Source organism: Sinocyclocheilus rhinocerous, unplaced genomic scaffold (genome assembly GCF_001515625.1).
Source record: "Sinocyclocheilus rhinocerous isolate Xijiao unplaced genomic scaffold, SAMN03320098_v1.1 scaffold303, whole genome shotgun sequence".
NCBI classification, from domain to species: domain Eukaryota; kingdom Metazoa; phylum Chordata; class Actinopteri; order Cypriniformes; family Cyprinidae; genus Sinocyclocheilus; species Sinocyclocheilus rhinocerous.
Genome location: NW_015656152.1, coordinates 1,210,271 through 1,230,006, shown reverse-complemented (window position 1 = coordinate 1,230,006; position 19,736 = coordinate 1,210,271). Strand labels below are relative to the sequence as shown.

The 19,736-nt window shown below is 35.6% G+C and overlaps 2 protein-coding genes and 1 pseudogene across 2 annotated transcripts; 2 read left to right on the top strand and 1 right to left on the bottom strand.

Moving 5' to 3' along the window:
* The first annotated feature begins 710 nt into the window (after nt 1-710).
* naa20 (N-alpha-acetyltransferase 20, NatB catalytic subunit) lies at nt 711-3,659 on the top strand. The gene is made up of 6 exons (XM_016526788.1): nt 711-828; nt 1,400-1,424; nt 1,550-1,640; nt 2,647-2,782; nt 2,995-3,140; nt 3,380-3,659. The coding sequence occupies exons 1-6, from the start codon at nt 776-778 to the stop codon at nt 3,463-3,465; spliced, it is 537 nt and encodes a 178-aa protein (XP_016382274.1). The 5' UTR covers nt 711-775; the 3' UTR covers nt 3,466-3,659.
* On the bottom strand, nt 3,529-12,967 carry LOC107719416 (crooked neck-like protein 1). The gene is given in 15 exon segments (XM_016526827.1): nt 3,529-4,416; nt 6,252-6,500; nt 6,586-6,687; nt 6,818-7,057; nt 7,676-7,756; nt 9,015-9,074; nt 9,200-9,232; nt 9,390-9,560; nt 9,652-9,830; nt 10,298-10,464; nt 10,581-10,620; nt 10,850-10,977; nt 11,055-11,146; nt 12,476-12,628; nt 12,765-12,967. Coding segments are annotated over 15 exon segments (2,103 nt in total). The 5' UTR covers nt 12,813-12,967; the 3' UTR covers nt 3,529-4,056.
* The window catches only part of LOC107719415 (cilia- and flagella-associated protein 61-like), a 24,404-nt pseudogene continuing 17,573 nt past the window's right edge, over nt 12,906-19,736 (top strand).

Here is a 19,736-nt window from a genome sequence, read left to right as displayed (position 1 = left end):
GACAGGGACCTATATAAAGACATGCTTGAGAAGAACTAACAAAGAAAAGAGAAAACAATGAATGAGTCTTAAACAAATGAAACTGCAATGAAATGTGAAGAATAAATTCAGGGAAAGCTGTGTATGGTGTCTACAAATACTGCTGCACTCAACTATTAATATACTGTTTTGTGCTAATTTCATAAACAATAAAATTTATTTTAAAAAATTAGCCTTTGTTTTGTATTGTAAACTAATTTAAATATTTTTATTTAATATAAAATGTTATTTAATTATTTTTATATATTTAATTTAAACAAACAAATATTACTAAATAAATTATTATTAAAAGTATTATTGATTAAATCAGCTGTGTGTCATCTGAAAATTTCATGTGTCATCTCTCCACCCAAATATAAAAGCTGCTGTCGGTTATTGATTTATTGATTGATAAGATTTTTGACGGATGAACTTGCGGCTCGATCGGACTCTTGTCGTGTCAGAAAGTGATAAGCCTTTCAGTTTCACGGACCTGGCCATCTTTGATATTACTTTGGTCACTGTTGCTATGGTTACTGGTAAGGAATAAGGGCTTGACTCCCGTTCAGTAACGTTTCTAGAACGTAGCCCACACTATTGCCACAGGGTGCAGAGCAGACCCCTGGATTAAATGAATAAATCCGCCGGTGTATTTCTCCATCGAGCCGACAGATGTCGCTGTTTAAAAAGACAACGAAACGTCACATGTGTGACGTAGAGGTGAGAGGTCAGAGCGTCGCTCTGCACACACGGGAGAATGACAACATTACGAGCTTTCACGTGCGATGATCTGTTTAAATTCAACAATATGTGAGTTATATAATTAATTACAAGTTATATAATAGCGCTGACAATCACCATTTCAGAAAAAAGTACTGTAGCGGTGTCATCGTACATTGAATGTGCCTGACGATAATACCATGGTATTAACAATCAGCAACCTTCACTGGTGCAAGGCTTGTTAGATGTTCATTCAGATAATATTCAACATGTAGATAGTAATCAATATAAATAATGCAGTACAGTATACTAACCGCAAGAAAGTACAGTTTTTTTGATCATGTATCGTAGTATTTCCACGGTACTCTAGCGTACTTCCATAAATACTATGGTACTTGTTCAAAAAACATGGTATTTTCGGTTAGCTTACTGCGCTGGATCATTTATATTGTGTATTATCTACATGTTGAACTTGATCCGGATAAACATATAGTGATATCGGAATTTTACCTGTATAAATGTTAATAATCATTCTATTAATATTGTGTTAGACCACGTGTGACTAGTATTTCATTTTTTTTTAGGTTTGTTTCTATATTCTGCTCATGATATATGAGATTGTGGTAATATTTACATTAACTTGTGTATTTTTATCCCACAGTAATCTGGACCCCTTGACAGAAACTGTATCCTTTAAAACACACCTCAAAAGGATCAAATATTAATCAGTCTGGCAGTTACAGTGTCGCTTTTCTGTTTATTATATATATATTTTTTTTTTTTTTTTACTTAACTTTCATTAATTGAACAGTATGGAATTCCTTTCTATCTTCAGTATTTGGCTCACTGGCCAGAGTATTTCATAGTAGCAGAGGCTCCAGGCGGTGAACTGATGGGTTACAGTGAGTCGCGTCTCTTTCTGATTTCTGTCACTTTGTAGTTGAGTGCATGTAAAGGATGAAAATTCAGACATTATTTACTCACCTTTATGTCATTCCAAACCTATATGACTTACTTTCTTCTGGGGAATATAGAAAGACATTTTTACTTTAGAAATCTGACATGCTCCTGTGCAAAACAAGGTTAGATCAGAATTTATCCTGATGTTTTAAGAGGATGGGCTGAATCTGAAAAGGAAAGTTGTTTCAGAGGCAGAACAAATTATTACATTTTGATGCAAGATAGACATTTAGGAACTAATGCTGTCAATTGATAAAAAAACAAAAACTAATTAATCGTATTGTTGCAGTCGTGGTGTAAATCCTGTATGATGGAGGATATCTACAGGTGTTGATATTTTCCTTCAGGTTGTGATCATAGGCTGTAACCTGTCAGTGTAAATCCTGTATAAGCTAGAGGTGTTTCCAACAAATAGTACCATATAATTCAAGACCTTGATTGTTTGGGGTGGGGGGCCCTTACAAGACATGGTGCCCAGGGGCCTCTGAATTCTTAATCTGGGCCTGGAGACAGTGCTGGGCTGCTCCAGGACAGGTTTGAAAACCACTGCATTTCAGAGGCAAATGTGACTCATATACTCGCATGCAGTTTTAAGGCAGCTTTAATGGTAACTTCATGACTTAACTGACGACATAACTACGACATTGATGCGTCTGAAAGTCTCCCGTTTGATGTGGTCGTAAAGACATTCTGCATCTAAATAAACACTATTTTTGTCAAGAAAAAGAGACAGAAGCAGCAGTTGTGAGTGGGGTGGCCAACCCTAGCTCCACCCCTGCTTAAGTGCGTTAAATATTTTGAATGTGTTAAACTGAAAAAATTAAGCGCATGTGTTAACGTCTTAATTTTGACAGCACTACTAGGAACTAGGATACTTTTGATTCTGATTTCATGTAAAACTGTCATACTGGAGTATTTATAACCTGTATGTTAACGGTCATCCTGTAGTCATGGGAAAGGCAGAGGGGTCCGTCGCTAGAGACGAGTGGCACGGGCACGTCACCGCTCTCTCTGTGGCACCGGAGTTCAGACGCCTGGGTCTGGCTGCCAAACTCATGGAGATGTTAGAGGAGATCTCAGAAAGGTACAAGTCACTTTGTGTTGTAGCATCCCTCATTTGAAATTTCCTTTAGATAGAAGTATCTACTAAATAAATGCATGTAAAAATTAAAACAGGCAGAACAGTATAATCTGAAATCATATCATTATCAGCCATAACATTACAATAAATATTAGTATTGGCTACAGTATCTGTGTATTTTTACTCTAAACGAGTTTTGTTTGTGTTTTATTTAGGAAGGGCGGATTCTTTGTGGATCTCTTTGTGCGAGTTTCCAATCAAGTTGCTGTGAATATGTACAAACAGCTCGGCTACAGCGTGTACCGAACCGTTATAGAGTATTACTCCGCCAGTAACGGTGAACCTGACGAAGATGCATATGGTGGGTTATTCACTTATTACACTACTGTTCAAAATTTTGGGTTCAGTTTTAATTTTAAAGACATTTATTTATTTTATTACCTGGCAAACAATAAAATGGACCAAAAAAAAGACTTAAATTGCAACATTACCAATCCATCCAGAATTTTAGCATCACGGCAAAGACTTTTGCAAGCTAAACTAACTCGCATTTCTTCAGAAAACGTACAAGTCTTATTGTACCATTCTTTGGTTTGACAGATATGAGGAAAGCTTTATCCAGAGACACAGAGAAGAAATCCATAATCCCGCTACCACATCCCGTCCGACCAGAAGATATTGAATAACACTAACATGTGGCTCTCTGAAATCAACATTCAACTGGGAAAACAGCCATTTGCTTTTTTTGGTCACAAAATTGATTTGAAATGTCAGAGAGCCACTGCTTTGAATGAATTGGGTTAATAATTATAATTCTACTGGGTTAATAAAGCTGAAACTGAAGGACTGTAGTTACATGAAATAAAAAGGTTAAAGCAAACACTTGGTGTATTTGTCTTTTTTTAAATAAAATATAAAAGACTCTTGTGCAGGTTGAACATTTCTCGCGTTTTCCATTGCAAAGGCAGTCAGAATAAGGCAGGGGAAACACTATGGACATAAACAATTGTAATAAACTTGTGTCATAGCATATGTCCATGCACAGATTCAGTAAATAAAAATACTTCTTTGCTCAGTCATCATAAATAACATGACAACTGTGCAAACGTTTGCGACATGATTCCCTCTGATTCTTCGACGATCGGTTTGGGGGACGCCATATTGAATGATAGTAAGTGACTGGCACATTTGGTTCACACCTTTATTTTGTTACAAAAGAAAAGAGATAGATAGACAGAAACGGAGACAAATAACGTGTTAAGTTCCACCACACCGGTTCAGAGTGTTTTTGTGTCTGCTTTTGTTTCTTCCGTCTCGTCTTTGTCATCTTCACGGTCGCCACCATCACTCTCGCTGTCACTGCTGCTGCTCTCATCGTCGCGATCGTCATACTTTTTTTCGGGCTCTTCTCCGTGGGCCGCAGGTCCCTGCTCCTCTGGTTCTGAACTCTCTTGTGCTTCCTTCCCTTGTGGAACCTGCTGTTCTTCTTCTTCCTGCTCTTCCTCGTCCTCATCCTCATCCTCCTGCTGCTGCTGTTTCTTCCACATCTTGGCCATGGCCAGCAGTTTGAGGTTGGGCTGGTTGGCCGCGTCCTCAGGGAAGATGTAGTCATAATATTCTTCCCAACCTGCATCCGACTGATAAACAAAAGACCATGTGTTAGGGATGACTAGTCGAAAGGGGCGTGAATCTTTGGGTCGGCTCAATTAACAATTCATAGGTTTTCAATTCAGGAATGATTTCTGCAAAATATTCAATTCACAATGAGACTCGGATTTCAATTAATAAATCTGTATTTTTAAGTGCATTAATAGGATTATGTAAATGCTTCTCCTAATGTGTCTTAGGTAAGAAAAAGGAAAACTTTTTTTGTTAATTTGTTTTAAAAATCGCATTTTTATTTGCAAAAAACACTGATGTCCCAAGCCATCAGAACCAAACCAAAAACCGTGGTTAAAAAAACATTGAACCATGGGCTAACTTTATTGTTGCATTCCTAGTGCATATACAGACTACTCGGAATATAATTATAAATACTGAGTTAAACACACCTAAGAAAATATTCCATATTCAATTTCTTTTTTTAAATGTAATTTCCATGACTTTTCTTGGTCTAGAAATAATTTGTTGTGTCAGAAACTTTATCAATCGTTTGTGCACATATGTTAATAATTTAATTTAATTTAATGTTTATTTTAAAATATTGAATGATACATTACTGAATCTTGATTCATTCAAGTTTTAGCATTTTAAAGTATTATTTTAGCTTTTCGATTCTTGACCGAATCAAACGATTCAAAAATCCATGTTATAAGATCGATGGATGTGTATCAGCAGGATTTGTAATCGGTTGTCACTTTGTCTCCAATAATTTGTGCAATCAAGTAATTTAATGTTTATGTATTATAAAATATTGAATGATAATTTCCAAAATCACGGCTAATTTGATTTTTAGCATTTTATATTGATTCTTGACCAAAAAGAACAATTCACAATTCAAAAAGATTGATGCATATGCATCGGCAGGATATCTAATTGATAATAATGAGAAAACCAGTGTCACTATGTCTCCAAAAATTTGCACATGCAAGTAATTAAATATTTATGTTTTTTTAAAATACTCAATGATACTTTACCGAATCGTGATTCGTTCAATTTTTAGAATTTTAAATAGATTCTTGACTGAAACAAATAATTCACATTTTAAAAAATCCATGTTTCAAGATTAATGCGCATGCATCAGCAGGATTTCTAATCGATATAATGAGAAAACGAGTGTCACTATGTCTCCAAAAATTTGCGCATGCAGGTAATTCAATGTTTCAATATTTAACAATATTGAATGACATTTTAACAAATGACATTTCATTCCATTTTTAACATTTTGAATTGTTTCTTCACCGAAACAAACAATTCACATTTCAAAAATCCATGTTTCAAGATGAATAGAGTGGGGGAACTATGACGTCAGAATCCTTCGAGATTTTCCTGTGGGGTTTTATAATGGGGTTTTTCAATTTATGAGTAAAATAAAGCCTGTGGTAAACGTAACTTGATGATGCTTTTACGTTTTGTTCTACAACATAAATTACATGCATCCATACCCAAAACAACAAATTTTGAAGCAGTTTTGTTCATTTTTGAAACGTATCTTTTTAATAAGTAACTAGATAAGAACGTTTGGGCTGTGAGTGTGTGCAGTTTACATTGTAGAACAAAACGTAAACGTATCATCAAGTTATGTTTACCACAGGCTTTATTGTACTCATTAATTGAAAAACCCCATTATAAAACCCCATAGGAAAATCTCGAAGGAACCTGCAGCGAATTACACTTCCGGATTCTGACGTCATAGTTCCCCCACTCTATTTGTAATTGATGCATCAAGAAAACAAGTAAATCATACTATCATACACAGCCCTACTATCATGACACTATCATGAACAGGACACAAGAAGGCATAAACTCTCACCCCGTCCTCTGCTGTGATCTTCCTCCTCTTCTTCACCTTCTCAGGCAGGAGTTTCTGGACTCTCTCCTTGTTGGCGAACGATCCCAACTCGTCCTCAAAGTCTCTCCAGGACTCCAGGAGCATCAGACGTTCCTCTTTCTCCTCACAGTTCTGCATACTCTTATTGGCCTCCTCGTAGATCTGTCTGCATCGCTGTATGCGGTCGTCACTGTCAATGGACAGCTCAAACTGGCCATAGCTGATCCAGACCTACAATGCAACCAGGTTGGAATCAAATGAATCAGATATTCATTTAGAATGAAAATGTTGTGTTGCCGGCATTTTGATGGCTTACTTTGACATGTTGAGTACGCTGTAACAGTCTTTTATAAAGTCCTCGTGTGTTCTCGTACTCTTCTTGTTCGATCTCAGAGTCAATGTATGACTTCCACAGCACCTGATGTAAACACATGGAACAGTTTATTGTTTTTGTTTATGGCTCATATAGTATGATATAGTGAGAATATGGAGGAAAAAGCTTGGAAGGAACCAATTACTGTAAAGAGAGAGAAATATGAAGTTCTGACCTCTGGCATGTCGAGACGTGGTTGTCCAATGGCCAGTTCAAATATGGCTCTGGCACGTTCTGTGTCTCCCAAGATGGTCTCCAGCTCGGCAAACTTGATCCAGGTGGTGCAGTTTTCTGGACTGAACTCCAGATACTTCTCGTAGAGCTTCCTGCATCGGTCAAACTCCCTCAGCTGTAGCTCCAGCTCGATGTAGCCTTTGAACAGTTTGTTTTTGGGACACTTTCCGATGGCTGTGCCCTGACAGGAGAGAGGTCAGAGGTCAAACTCTGCAGTGTGTAGGAAGTACACTACCTTTCAAAAGTGTGGGGTCATTTTTTTTTTTAAATACATGAAAGAAATCTATGCTTCCAAGGCTGCATTTATTTACTGTATTCAAAAATACAGTAAAAAATAAATATTGTGAAAAATTATTACTATTTAAAATAACTGCTTTCATTTGAATATATTTTAAAGTGTAATTTATTCCTGTGATCAAAGCTGAATTTTCAGCATCATTACTCCAGTCTTCAGTGTCACATGATCCTTCAGAAATCATTCTAATATGCTGATTTGCTGCTCAATAAACATTTCTGATTATTATCAATGTTGAAAACAGTTGTGCTGCTTCATATTTTTGTGGGAACTGATTTTTTTCCCTGGATTTTTTGATGAATAGGAAGTTCAAAATAACAGCATTTATTTGAAATAGAAATCTTTTGTAACATTATAAATGTCTTTACTGTCACTTTTGATCAATTTAATGCATCCTTGTTGAATAAATGTATTAATGTTTTTTGTTTTTTTTTCAATCTTACTGATCCCAAACAGAACAGAAGTCTAAAAGTATACAAGTCTGTTTAAGAGTGAAACACTTACCAGGCCTCGTCTAGCATTCTGGAGGTTTTTTTGTCGGATTTCAAACTGCGCATATAAGGGCCAAATCTTGGCAAACGTAAACTAGATATAAAACAAAGGTATACAGGCTATAGTTAGAAAACAACTTAGAAATGGTAGCTACATCATAATGAAAAACCCTTTGAGGATTTCACAGATTAAATACAGTGTCAAGCACATCATTTTCTGTTTTCAGCTGTTAAAATTAGGCCTGTCACGAATGATTTTTTGTTGTTGTAATCGAGTAATCGGTCGATTATTCTGACGATTAATCGAGTAATCAGATAATTTTTTGTGGTAATTAAAATAGACCTAAGCGAACAAATGACTTAAAATCAATATATAATAGCAATGAGGCAATAATAATTGGTTCAAATAAAATATCAAAAGCAAGTAATCATATGGTTTTATTGAACAAAACAGCTAAAATACATAATGTAATAAAACAATATAATCATAACTTATATAAATTATGTATTATATCAAATGCCTGCAGAGGGCGCCAACAGCTTGACAAATTTTTTTGACACTTTACTAAACAACTTTTAATTCATGTCCACTTATTCTTTAATATTTGGCCACATCTTTATGATAGAAATGCTACAGCCGCTGTCATTTCTCAAACAAGAACATGTGGACATCAAAACATGCAAACTCAAAGTGAGGGTTTAAACTTTTATTCTGTCGCGATGATCGGTTGGCATATTTAGAAAGATAATGATGTATTCTCCTGTGTTGATGTGGGTTTATAAATTATTTACCTTATAAATCTGATAAAATGGTGCACATTGTTCGCAAAACGTTATAAGCAACTCAGGCTCACAGCACATGCAAAGATGGAGATTGAGACGGTCCGCGAATGTAAATGATAACTGTTTGTGTGGAGCAGCATTTACTGTGAACGGAGCCGCTGTGAAATGCATGTAAGCTACACACATATTAATAAAGCGCATATTAAACCAGCAGCGCATATATTTAATTGAATCGCAGCCTTTGTGAATTCACAACAGCACTATGCTTTATTATGATTTTTAATGGTTTTAATATTTCGTGCAGCCTTAGAAAATGGTCTAATAATGCTTTTCATGGATTCTCACCCGTGGAATGTGCCACTTGCGCTATTTTGCTGGTTAATCGACATGGGCAAAATGCAATCAAGTATTTTTTTTTAAATTGAGTACTCAAATTTAATCAAGGAATCGTGACAGCCCTATTGCAAATTGTCCAGTGCAGAATTAACATTTTAAGGACTGGTTCACCAAAAATGACATGAGGTTGTGTAAATAGTGTTTTTAAGCACCATTAAGACTGACAGTTTTACCTTTTTGTGTGGTATAAGCTCCAGACATGCCTGGTACACCTGCCTCGTTCTCTCAGGCTCCTAAACAAACCAGACTAAACTTATGACACCAAGATCTGACTCTAAACATGCACATGTAATTCCACGGCTTAACTGAGAGATAAAAATGAATGCTGAATACTTCAGCTCACTGATGTCTATCATACCTTGACCTCCAGCTCCTCATAGAGAGCGTAGTTAATTTTCATTTATACAAATATAGTTTTAATGTTAAAATATAATTTTAGCTTTATTTTATATGATATGTTACATTACACAATACATATTACAATCATATTATTATTATTAATAATTTAATACATTTATTAACATAATACATTTTGTTGAATGATTCACCTTGACTTCCTCTTCATACTGAAACCTCCTTTTGCTGACAATCACGTCCTCAATTCCTCTCCTGTCTCCAAACCTCTTCTCAAACACAGTGTAGTTCTTAAACAGCTCCTGGGCCTGTTGCTTGGGGATTCTGTCCAAAGCGTATTTATAGATGATGCGAACTCTCTCAAACTAAAAGACACAAAGCGAACGGTCAGGTCTGAACAGGAAACATCAGAAGGGTCTCGTGTTAACTGGATGACATGAACACAGGACTTCATACCTCTTTCTGCTTCTCCTCAAATCTGGAAAAAGCCACGTAGAGGTTCTCATTGATATGCTCCTCACCAAAAAACTCCACGGCTCTCTCGAACACTTTCCTCGCACGAGCGATGTAGCCGTGCTTCTCTTCGAAGTGAGCGTACTTGATCCAGTTCTTCACTTCAGGATGGACCATCACGAGTGCTTTGCCGTTAAGGATAACAACTACATTTTTATGTAACAGCCATTCATTCACTCAAATGACAATAATATAGTATAATATAATATGCTTATTTTTATATATATTTTATGCATTTCAAGTCAAATTTATTTCTATAGCGCTTTTCAGAATTTCATATTTATAATACCTCCATGCCTTGTGCATTTAGCAAATTAAAGCTGGGCGATAATAGTTGCATTATGCCACAATACAAGCAATCAAGCAGCTGATATTTGCCATATAGTACATATCACTCTACACAAGTATACTGTATGTATGCAGTTGAAGTTGGACATACTTATCTAACTTTAAATAAAGAGCTGGGCGATAATATAGTTTCATTGTGCAATGAAACAAGGCAGCTGGGATTTGCTACATAGTACTCATGTACTGTATGTGTATTGTATCCGGATAAAGCTGGTGAAACAGACTATTTATGAAAGAATATATTGCTCATAGATGCTGCGGGATTTGTCCACTTCCTTATAGCGCAGCTCAAAGTTGATGTACGAATGCCAGGCCTGCTCCTCCGGCTCCCACTCCATCCAGCGCTCAAACACCTGCCTACAGCCGACAATATTCCCCAGCATCTCCTCCATATAGGTATACTTGTACCTGGTGCATAAACATATGAACAAAAGAATGAATCAGGAGTCACAACAAGAAAAAAAAAACAGAGTATCTTTGTCCGAATGCATTAATGTCTATATGATCATGAGAAGGAAGCTTACCAGAACTGATTGACACGGGGCGATGTAGCGTCTCCAGTGTCTCTTTTCTTGGATGGGGGGTATGTTGGCTATCGCTCTCTCGTACACTTCTCTAACCGTGTCTGCATCGGTGTCACTTTCCACCAGCCGCAGGTAATCAAACCAGGCATCATAATTGTGTGGGCTTGCCTATAGCGTGGAAAATTATGATAATAAGCAACAGAGTCGTCATTAAGCAAGAAACTGATGTTTTGAATATGGCTAAAACTACAAACTGGTTTAGCAAAGACCAAAAGGTTTCTAAGAAAGTCATGTGTTTTTTGTTTGTTTTTTAAATAAGACCATCTCTGCATACTTCAGCCACAGCGTGATGTTGCGGTGATCCACGTCGAGCGCACGCTCGTAGATAGAGCGAGCTCTGAAGACAATAAAAACAGTTAAAAGAAATCACTTCCAATCTACGATTCAGTCATCAGACACCGAACTGAAACTCACCTCTGGACCTCCTTCAGGCTCTCCTCCCATTGTGCGTACTTGATCCAGTTGCTGATGACAGTTCTGTTCTTCCTGATGTTGTCTTCAAACCCCTGAATTGATAGAAAAAAGCTGAATGTGTTTGGATATGTACCATAGCAATTGCATTTTTAGAACATGGACCCTGGCAAATTCTTGTTTTTCTATATGATAACACCAAGTTTTTGAAAGTACTATGATAATACTATGTTTTCTGGAGCTGCACCATGGTAATGTCATGTTTTAATGCAGGTATCATGGTAAAAGCATGTTCATGGCATGTACATTGATAATACTATATTTTTTGGGACACATACCATGAAAATACAATGTTTCCTGGACATGCACTATGGTAATACCAGGTTTTTGGATATCAACTATGATAATTCCATGTTTTCTGGAGATGTACCATGGTAATATAAAATATTTAAAGCATGTGTCATGGCAATGCCATGTTTTATGACATGTGCCTTGGTAATACTACTATGTTTTTGTGGCATATAACATGACAAGAGTAATACCAAGTTTACTGGATATGTACTATGGTAATAACTTGTATTACTTATGGTAACAAAATGTTTTTAATAGCATGTACCCTGGTATTACCATGTTTTATGGCACGTTCCACCTTAAAACTATATTTTTGGGGCACATACCACAACAATACTATGTTTTCTGGACATGCACTATGGACCAGAGATATACCATGGTAATATAATATTTTAAGCCCATACCAGGGCAACACCATGTTTTATGGCATGTCCATTGGTAATACTATGCTTTGGGGGTCACGTACCATGACAATATCAAGTTTTCTGGACTTTTCCTATGGTAATACCATGTCTTTGAGGCATATACCGTGACAATACTATGTTTTATGGACATGTGCTATGGTAAAACCATGTTTTTTGGACATGCACCATGTTATTACCATGTTTTCTGGAAATGTACCATGGTAATGTCAATTATTTAAAGCATGAACCAAGACAAAACCATGTACATATACATACTAGTATTTTTGTGGCACATACCATGATAATATTGAATTTGTTTCATAACTCATGACTGATCTAAATTGAGCTGAATAATGACACTATTGTCTTGAAGATGTTTCACAACAGATTAACATTTAGACTGTTTATTAATGTGAAGCTGCTTTAAAACAATCTGTATTGTTAGAGCACTTTATAAATAAATGTGACTTGACAATACCATGTTGTCGGTACATATACTACTTTGGTAATACAGTGTATTCTTGACATTATGGTAATACCACGGTACATGCATATAGTAACCACACAGTACTATGGTATGCATCAAAGTACCGTTGTACTACCATTTGATACCATCATGCATTTTGCCAAACATGTCGTGATCATATACAGAACATATAGCAGTTATACCTTCCTCTTCTTCAGTTTATAGTCGTTGAGCTCTTCTGCATCAGTGATCTTCTGTTTGGGTGGAGGAGGCAGCAGCTCTAGCTCTCTCTCCTTCGCCTCTCTGAGCAGCTGCTCTGCAGTGATCTGCACCTCTGCTGGGGCTTTATTCTTCACCTGAACACAAAACCCACGTTTAACTCAATTAACTACATCTAGAAACATTATATAATAGGTGTTTACGGTGAAACACAACCGCTTCACGTTGTTTACAAGCTAATGCTAACTCACAAAACATTATTTATTTTATTACCTTCGCCACTTTCGGTATTCTCTGTTTACCCGCCGCGGTGGACGCCATGATTATTACGCTCCTGTCACTTTACTACAAGGCTACTTTACGTATTTCTTTATGTTTTTAAACTTCGATAAGCCGCTAAAACCGTTCGTTTCGATGCCGTGTGTGTCGAGCGTCGCGTCTGCCGTGACGCGCGGTAACCTTTGACCGCTGCTATGTCACGGAGCTCAGTCACCATGGTTACAGGACGCTCGCTAACGGTTAGCTGTAACTTCAGATGAACGTTTACTTGAGATTTACTTCTTTAAAAACAGATTTTTAGTATTCTCACACGAAAGGTCTGTTTTATATTGCTTTTATATTGCATTTGTCTTAAATTTAAATGAATGAACATTATTTTTCTTATGTATTGTTGTGTACAAGCGACTAAGCTCAAATTAAAGATTTGTTATTGGTTTGTTTAGCAATTCTATGTGCGAACTAGTAACTACTATAGACATGAAAAATTAAAACAAATGGCAAATCTTTACAGCTATAGCACAATTTATGTCTGTATCTAATCATAACTATTTGTATATTTTCTTAATTGTATTAGATTTGCAGTGAACACCATCACTTCATCTGCTGGTAAAGCTGAAAGTGTGGCTGTGAGGAGAACTGAGTGGTCAGATGCTGAAGAGATCAATAATCTGATCAGTCCTGCAGCTGTTGCTGTGTTTGGGAGAATCAATGTCATTCATCTTCTGTAAGTGTTAAGAGTTAAGAAAATTATTATGCAATTAGTCTTACAAAAACAAAATAAAAATAAATTAAATTTTACAATTTTAAATAAATTAAGCACATCTTATAAATACTTTTTATTTATGGGAGTGCAAAATTAAATACAATAAATAGCTAATTATTAATTAATATAAATTAATAATAATGTCATATACACCTAGGATGCCTCGGGGGTGAGTAAAACACAGCCTAATTAACATTTTTGGGTGAACTAATCGAAAATAAAAGTTTTTGTCTATATAATATATGCGTGTGTACTGTGTATATTTAGTATGTATATATAAATACACAAACATACATATATATTAAAAAAAATATTTATATGCATATATATATTTATATTCATATATAATTTATATTATAAATAAATATAAATATTTCATATATGTAAACAAATCATATTTTTCTTAAATATATATATACATGTGTGTGTATTTATATATATATATAATAAATATACACAGTACACACGCATATATTATATAAACAAAAACTTTTATTTTGGATGCGATTAATCACGATTAATCGTTTGATAGCACTAATTTTCATAAAATAATTGAAAGAAATCTAAAATAAAGAAATCTAAAAATCTTCACTTTCTCTATGCAAAATATAATTTCTTATTTTTAATTATTTTTCTCTTGTATTTGGGGTGAAATATGACATTCACTTATTCAGACATTCGTGTTATTTCATCTAGTGTGAAGCTGATCATAATCCACGTCTAGACTGTTTTTGTCCTGCTGTAGACAATTTATATCAAATATACAGTTTATACAGGGCATTTGCAGCACAGTGATGTATTAAACTCCTGGTGCAATAACTTTATATTCCCCAGAGTGGAAGATCACGATGACCTCATGCACATATTTGCAGAACAGATCACGCCACTGGTGGAGTCCCACGGGCCGTACTTCCTGTCTGAGCTCATCGAGGCTCAAGACGAGGAGAACCATGCAGCTGTCTGTGAAGTTAGTCAGGTTTTGTTTACAATTGAGAGATTAAAAATTAATGTGGATAATCAAGCTCAGAAAATTTGGTTCTGAAAAAATTACATTTTCCCTATGTGCACATATAAAAAAAACACAAATATGACCTCTTTAAATACACTGCCCTGTATCATATTTGAGAAATGAAATCCTATACTATACTACACTATACTATATAAATTTTGGAGTGCTGATTTCAAAAATGGTGTCTGTTTGCTCGAGCATGTCACACTTTCTCACAAAATATGATGCATTTCGTAGCATTTTTGCTTTCTTATTTACATGATGTACGTGATGGAAAGTTTTTGATCTTATTGAACTCAGCATCATCAAATTACATAATATTATGGCTTTTTATAAATCAGCAGAAGTTTTTTTTTCAAGATGCAAAGTTGTTTTTCTCTTAAACAAGAAAATGGAAAGCAACACGGGAATTTTGCATGCTTTTTGCTTCTCAGATTTATCTCTTGAAAAAAGAGCACACTAACCTCTTAAGTTCACGGACTCTATGCAAAGTGGGGCAGAAATTGTGTTAGTTTGTGTTTTATCAGGAATGACAGGACAACAGATCGCCCCACTCTCTCCCCTGCGGCGCATACTGACATGTGTTCATGCGACATATGGCAGATGAGAGCTCATACCCTGCCAAGACATACTCACACTGAACATATTGTGTCCAGACATCTGTAGCAGTTTTGCCTTTTGTCTGAATTGCCCAACTGTACTACATTGCCCAGGAGGATTACAAAAAAAAATTTCCAGAGAAAATTCATAAATTATTACAGAGGTGTTGTTTTTCTAGGTCTCTAACTCAGTTTTTATGAGAGTTTTAAATTATATATGGGTGAATCTCATGAAATCTGTCAAGAGCATGTCCAGGTCATATTTCCCCCCAAAATCAAACAGAAATAGGAATTAATTCTATTTTTGAAGAAAAAGAAGACTATTTTTAGTACCATTAAGATTTAGCATTTTTTCCCTCACAACTTTACCCCAAATTATGATTAGACAGCTCTGCATCTTGAAAACAAAATCTGCTGATTTACAGAAAAAGCCTAATAATACCTAATTTGATGATGCTAAGTTCAAAAATACCATTAAAACTTTCCATCACGTACACTTTTTTCACAAAATAAGAATTCAGATCTTTTTACATTTTGAATAAAAAAATGTATAAACTTGAATGCATTTAACAAAATAACAAAAGCAGTCAAATGTCAAAAGTTTCCATTTTAATGACAAAACGAAGTATTCATAACTTATTAACAATTTGCAAAGGAGTGGAAAAAGGGGAAATCAGGATTAGGCTTAAAATAAAATCTTGAGATTCATTCATACATGTGAAAATAGGCTTAGAATTGAACAAATACTTGTAATTGGCACAGAGGAAGACAGGAATCATGTCTTTGTGACAGTTTTTCTGGTGATTAAGTGAGAATACAAGACAGCTTCACCTTACAAATGGTTGTCGAAAGCAAAAATGCTACGAAATGCATCATATTTTGTTAGAAAATGTGATGAAACAGGCACTATTCTTGGAATCAGCATCCCAAAATGAGTAATAAAGAAGTATTGTGTTTTATCAGGAATGACAGGACAAAAGATCCCCCCACTCTCTCCCCTGCGGCGCATACTGACATGTGTTCATGCGACATATGGCAGATGAGAGCTCATCCCCTGCCAAGACATACTCACACTGAACATATTGTGTCCAGACATCTGTAGCAGTTTTGCCTTTTGTCTGAATTGCCCAACTGTACTACATTGCCCAGGAGGATTACAAAAAAAAATTTCCAGAGAAAATTCATAAATTATTACAGAGGTGTTGTTTTTCTAGGTCTCTAACTCAGTTTTTATGAGAGTTTTAAATTATATATGGGTGAATCTCATGAAATCTGTCAAGAGCATGTCCAGGTCATATTTCCCCCCAAAATCAAACAGAAATAGGAATTAATTCTATTTTTGAAGAAAAAGAAGACTATTTTTAGTACCATTAAGATTTAGCATTTTTTCCCTCACAACTTTACCCCAAATTATGATTAGACAGCTCTGCATCTTGAAAACAAAATCTGCTGATTTACAGAAAAAGCCTAATAATACCTAATTTGATGATGCTAAGTTCAAAAATACCATTAAAACTTTCCATCACGTACACTTTTTTCACAAAATAAGAATTCAGATCTTTTTACATTTTGAATAAAAAAATGTATAAACTTGAATGCATTTAACAAAATAACAAAAGCAGTCAAATGTCAAAAGTTTCCATTTTAATGACAAAACGAAGTATTCATAACTTATTAACAATTTGCAAAGGAGTGGAAAAAGGGGAAATCAGGATTAGGCTTAAAATAAAATCTTGAGATTCATTCATACATGTGAAAATAGGCTTAGAATTGAACAAATACTTGTAATTGGCACAGAGGAAGACAGGAATCATGTCTTTGTGACAGTTTTTCTTAAGTGAGAATACAAGACAGCTTCACCTTACAAATGGTTGTCGAAAGCAAAAATGCTACGAAATGCATCATATTTTGTTAGAAAATGTGATGAAACAGGCACTATTCTTGGAATCAGCATCCCAAAATGAGTAATAAAGAAGTATTGGATTTCATCCAGCAAATATGATGCAGGGCGTTGTTACCATAGAATTGTAAATATCTCATTATTTTTATTGTAGTGCAAAAAAAATGCAGTATTATTCCAATTAAAGTGTTAATGTATGTGTGTTTATGCGTACTTACACAGAATGAAGGAGCTGTCGTTGGCTTTGTCAGTGTGAGTGGTCACATGGATTTGAAGGTATTCAATAAGTGGTTTGAACTTGAAAAATTTGAAGGACTGAGAAAGACAAATCCAGCTCATCAAGAGGAAAAACCAGCGGAACCACATCCACTGGGGGAGGAAAATAATATCTCTGATGCCCAGCAATATGATGAAGCCAAAGAACCTGTGGAAGTGAGTTTCAAAAGACACATTCAGAATATTTAATGCTGCTCTTTATGGATATTTTTTAAATGAATTTCCAAATAAACTTTACAGGGTGAACTGATGGCAGAGGAGGAGAGTGGAGATGAGCCTACTGACATATCTGCAGGTCAGAGCTAAACATCATCTTTGAGAAGTTTCTCCCTTCTTTTGCATTTGAATACCAGTTACTATTTTTGAGAATCCTTGTGATTCATGCCAAGTAACTTATTTTTGTTTCTCTAACTAGCCAGAGTGTTTGAGACATGCATCAAAGACACGGTGGACTCAGGTGAGGACTCTGAATCAGACGGGCCACCTAATGCATTCTGCATCCAGCTCTTCACAATGGAAAAGAAGTTTGAAATTAGGTGAGGACTTCTTGGACCAGGAAGTAACCATCTAGCAACCATCAGAACAGCCAACGGTTCAGAGAGAGGGTGGATAATTGTCATGAAAATCTCAATTATGACTGTTTTTGGTTCAAGAAACCATGACTTTAGTGGGATGATGCTATGAAAGTGTAAAATATGGCTCCTCTGAAGTACTATCAGAACTTGTACTGGTTAAATGAATTTTGGTTAAAGGAAAACCGTCTGGCCGAGCTCCAGTGGCTTTCAGTGAGGAGCGGTTGTAAAAATCAGTCTGAGTGTTATTTGGCTCCTGCTGAGCTGGTCTGTGTGCCACCTTATTGGCCAGCTGTTGTGGAATATGGAGGCCTGTCGCTCCCCACAGAGCATGAACATGTAATTAATGAGTAGAATGCTTAAAGTGACAGCGAGACCAACTAAACCACACTATCTTTTTAGTGCCCAACATGGCAGCCTTTCTCAATGCTCCTGCAGGACAGATAATGCTCATAAGCTTTCATTTCTTTTGTCGTCTTCTTTCCTCAAAGATCAGCTGATTTCCTGCCGTACCTGTTTAAACTGTTCCAGGTCAGTACATCAATTTAAGGAATCCAGAAATCACCCAAATATGTAACACAAATACGTATTAATTCACCCAAAAATGAAAATGATCATCACTTACTCACTCTCATGTTGCTCTGTGGCTTTCTTTTCTATGTATGCTATATTTCAAGTCTTCTGACGTCTGTGTAAGAAACAGACAAATATTATAATTATTAATATTTATATAGTTTTTGTCTTATTTGGAAAACAGCAGAGAGACATTCTTCAAAATATATCCTTCTGTGTACTGTGGAAGTAAAAAAGTCATACGTCTTTAAGACAAGAGTACACTACCTTTGAAAAGTTTGGGGTCACTCGGATGTTTTTTTTTTTAATAAATTGATACTTTTATCAAGCAAAGATGCATTAAATTGATCAAAAGTGACAGAAAAACATTTATAATGTTACAAAAGATTTCAAATAAATGCTGTTCTTTTGAACGTTCTATTCATCAAAGAATCCTGAAAAAATATTGGTTTCCACTAAAATATGAAGCAGCACAACTGTTTTCAACATTAATAATAATCAGAAATGTTTCCTGAGCAGCAAATCAGCATATTAGAATGATTTCTGAAGGATCATGTGACACTGAAGACTAGAGTAATGATGCTGAAAATTCAGCTTTGATCACAGGAATAAATTACACTTTAAAATATATTCAAATAGAAAACAGTTATTTTACATTCTAATAATATTTCACAGTATTACTGTTTTCTACTGTACGTTTGATCAAATAAATGCAACCTTGGTGAGCAGAAGAGACTTCTTTCAAAAACATACAAAAATCTTACCACTACCAAACTTTTAAAAGGTAGAGCAAATGACAGAATTTTCATTCTCGAGTGAACAGTGTCTTCAAGCCCAGTTGCATTTTGTGTCCTGTTTTACATAAACATAAATTTGACATTAATTGTTATGGTGTTTCACAGGATCGGGATTTCTGTGTGATCTCTGTACCTAAACTGACTCCAGAGTTCCCGCTGCTGCAGTCGTTCATCCGAGTCGCTCCTCGGGACACCAGCACCTGCTCGCAGGAACTCTACCTGTGTCACCGGTGGGGATTGATCAGGTACACGCACACTCTGAATCATCTAAATGAGCGGAAAAAGAAACCTCTGAATCAATAGTTCCTATTCTAGTGCTTGAATTGTATAATAAAGCATGATTGAAACCACAATACAATCAAAGAACAATATTCTGACCTTGATAGTATTTGTGAGCGTATAAAGCCGGATTCAAAAGATGATCTAGTGAAGATAAATCAATTATTCCGTCTTCTAATGTATTTGACCTCAGATGTT

Excerpts from the sequence above, each read along its gene's own strand:
- naa20 (XM_016526788.1), top strand. The coding sequence starts at position 776 with ATGACAACATTACGAGCTTTCACGTGCGATGATCTGTTTAAATTCAAC. Across the intron at positions 829-1,399 it reads CTGTTTAAATTCAACAATAT|TAATCTGGACCCCTTGACAG; the intron begins GTGAGTTATATA and ends TTTATCCCACAG. Across the intron at positions 1,425-1,549 it reads TGGACCCCTTGACAGAAACT|TATGGAATTCCTTTCTATCT; the intron begins GTATCCTTTAAA and ends TTAATTGAACAG.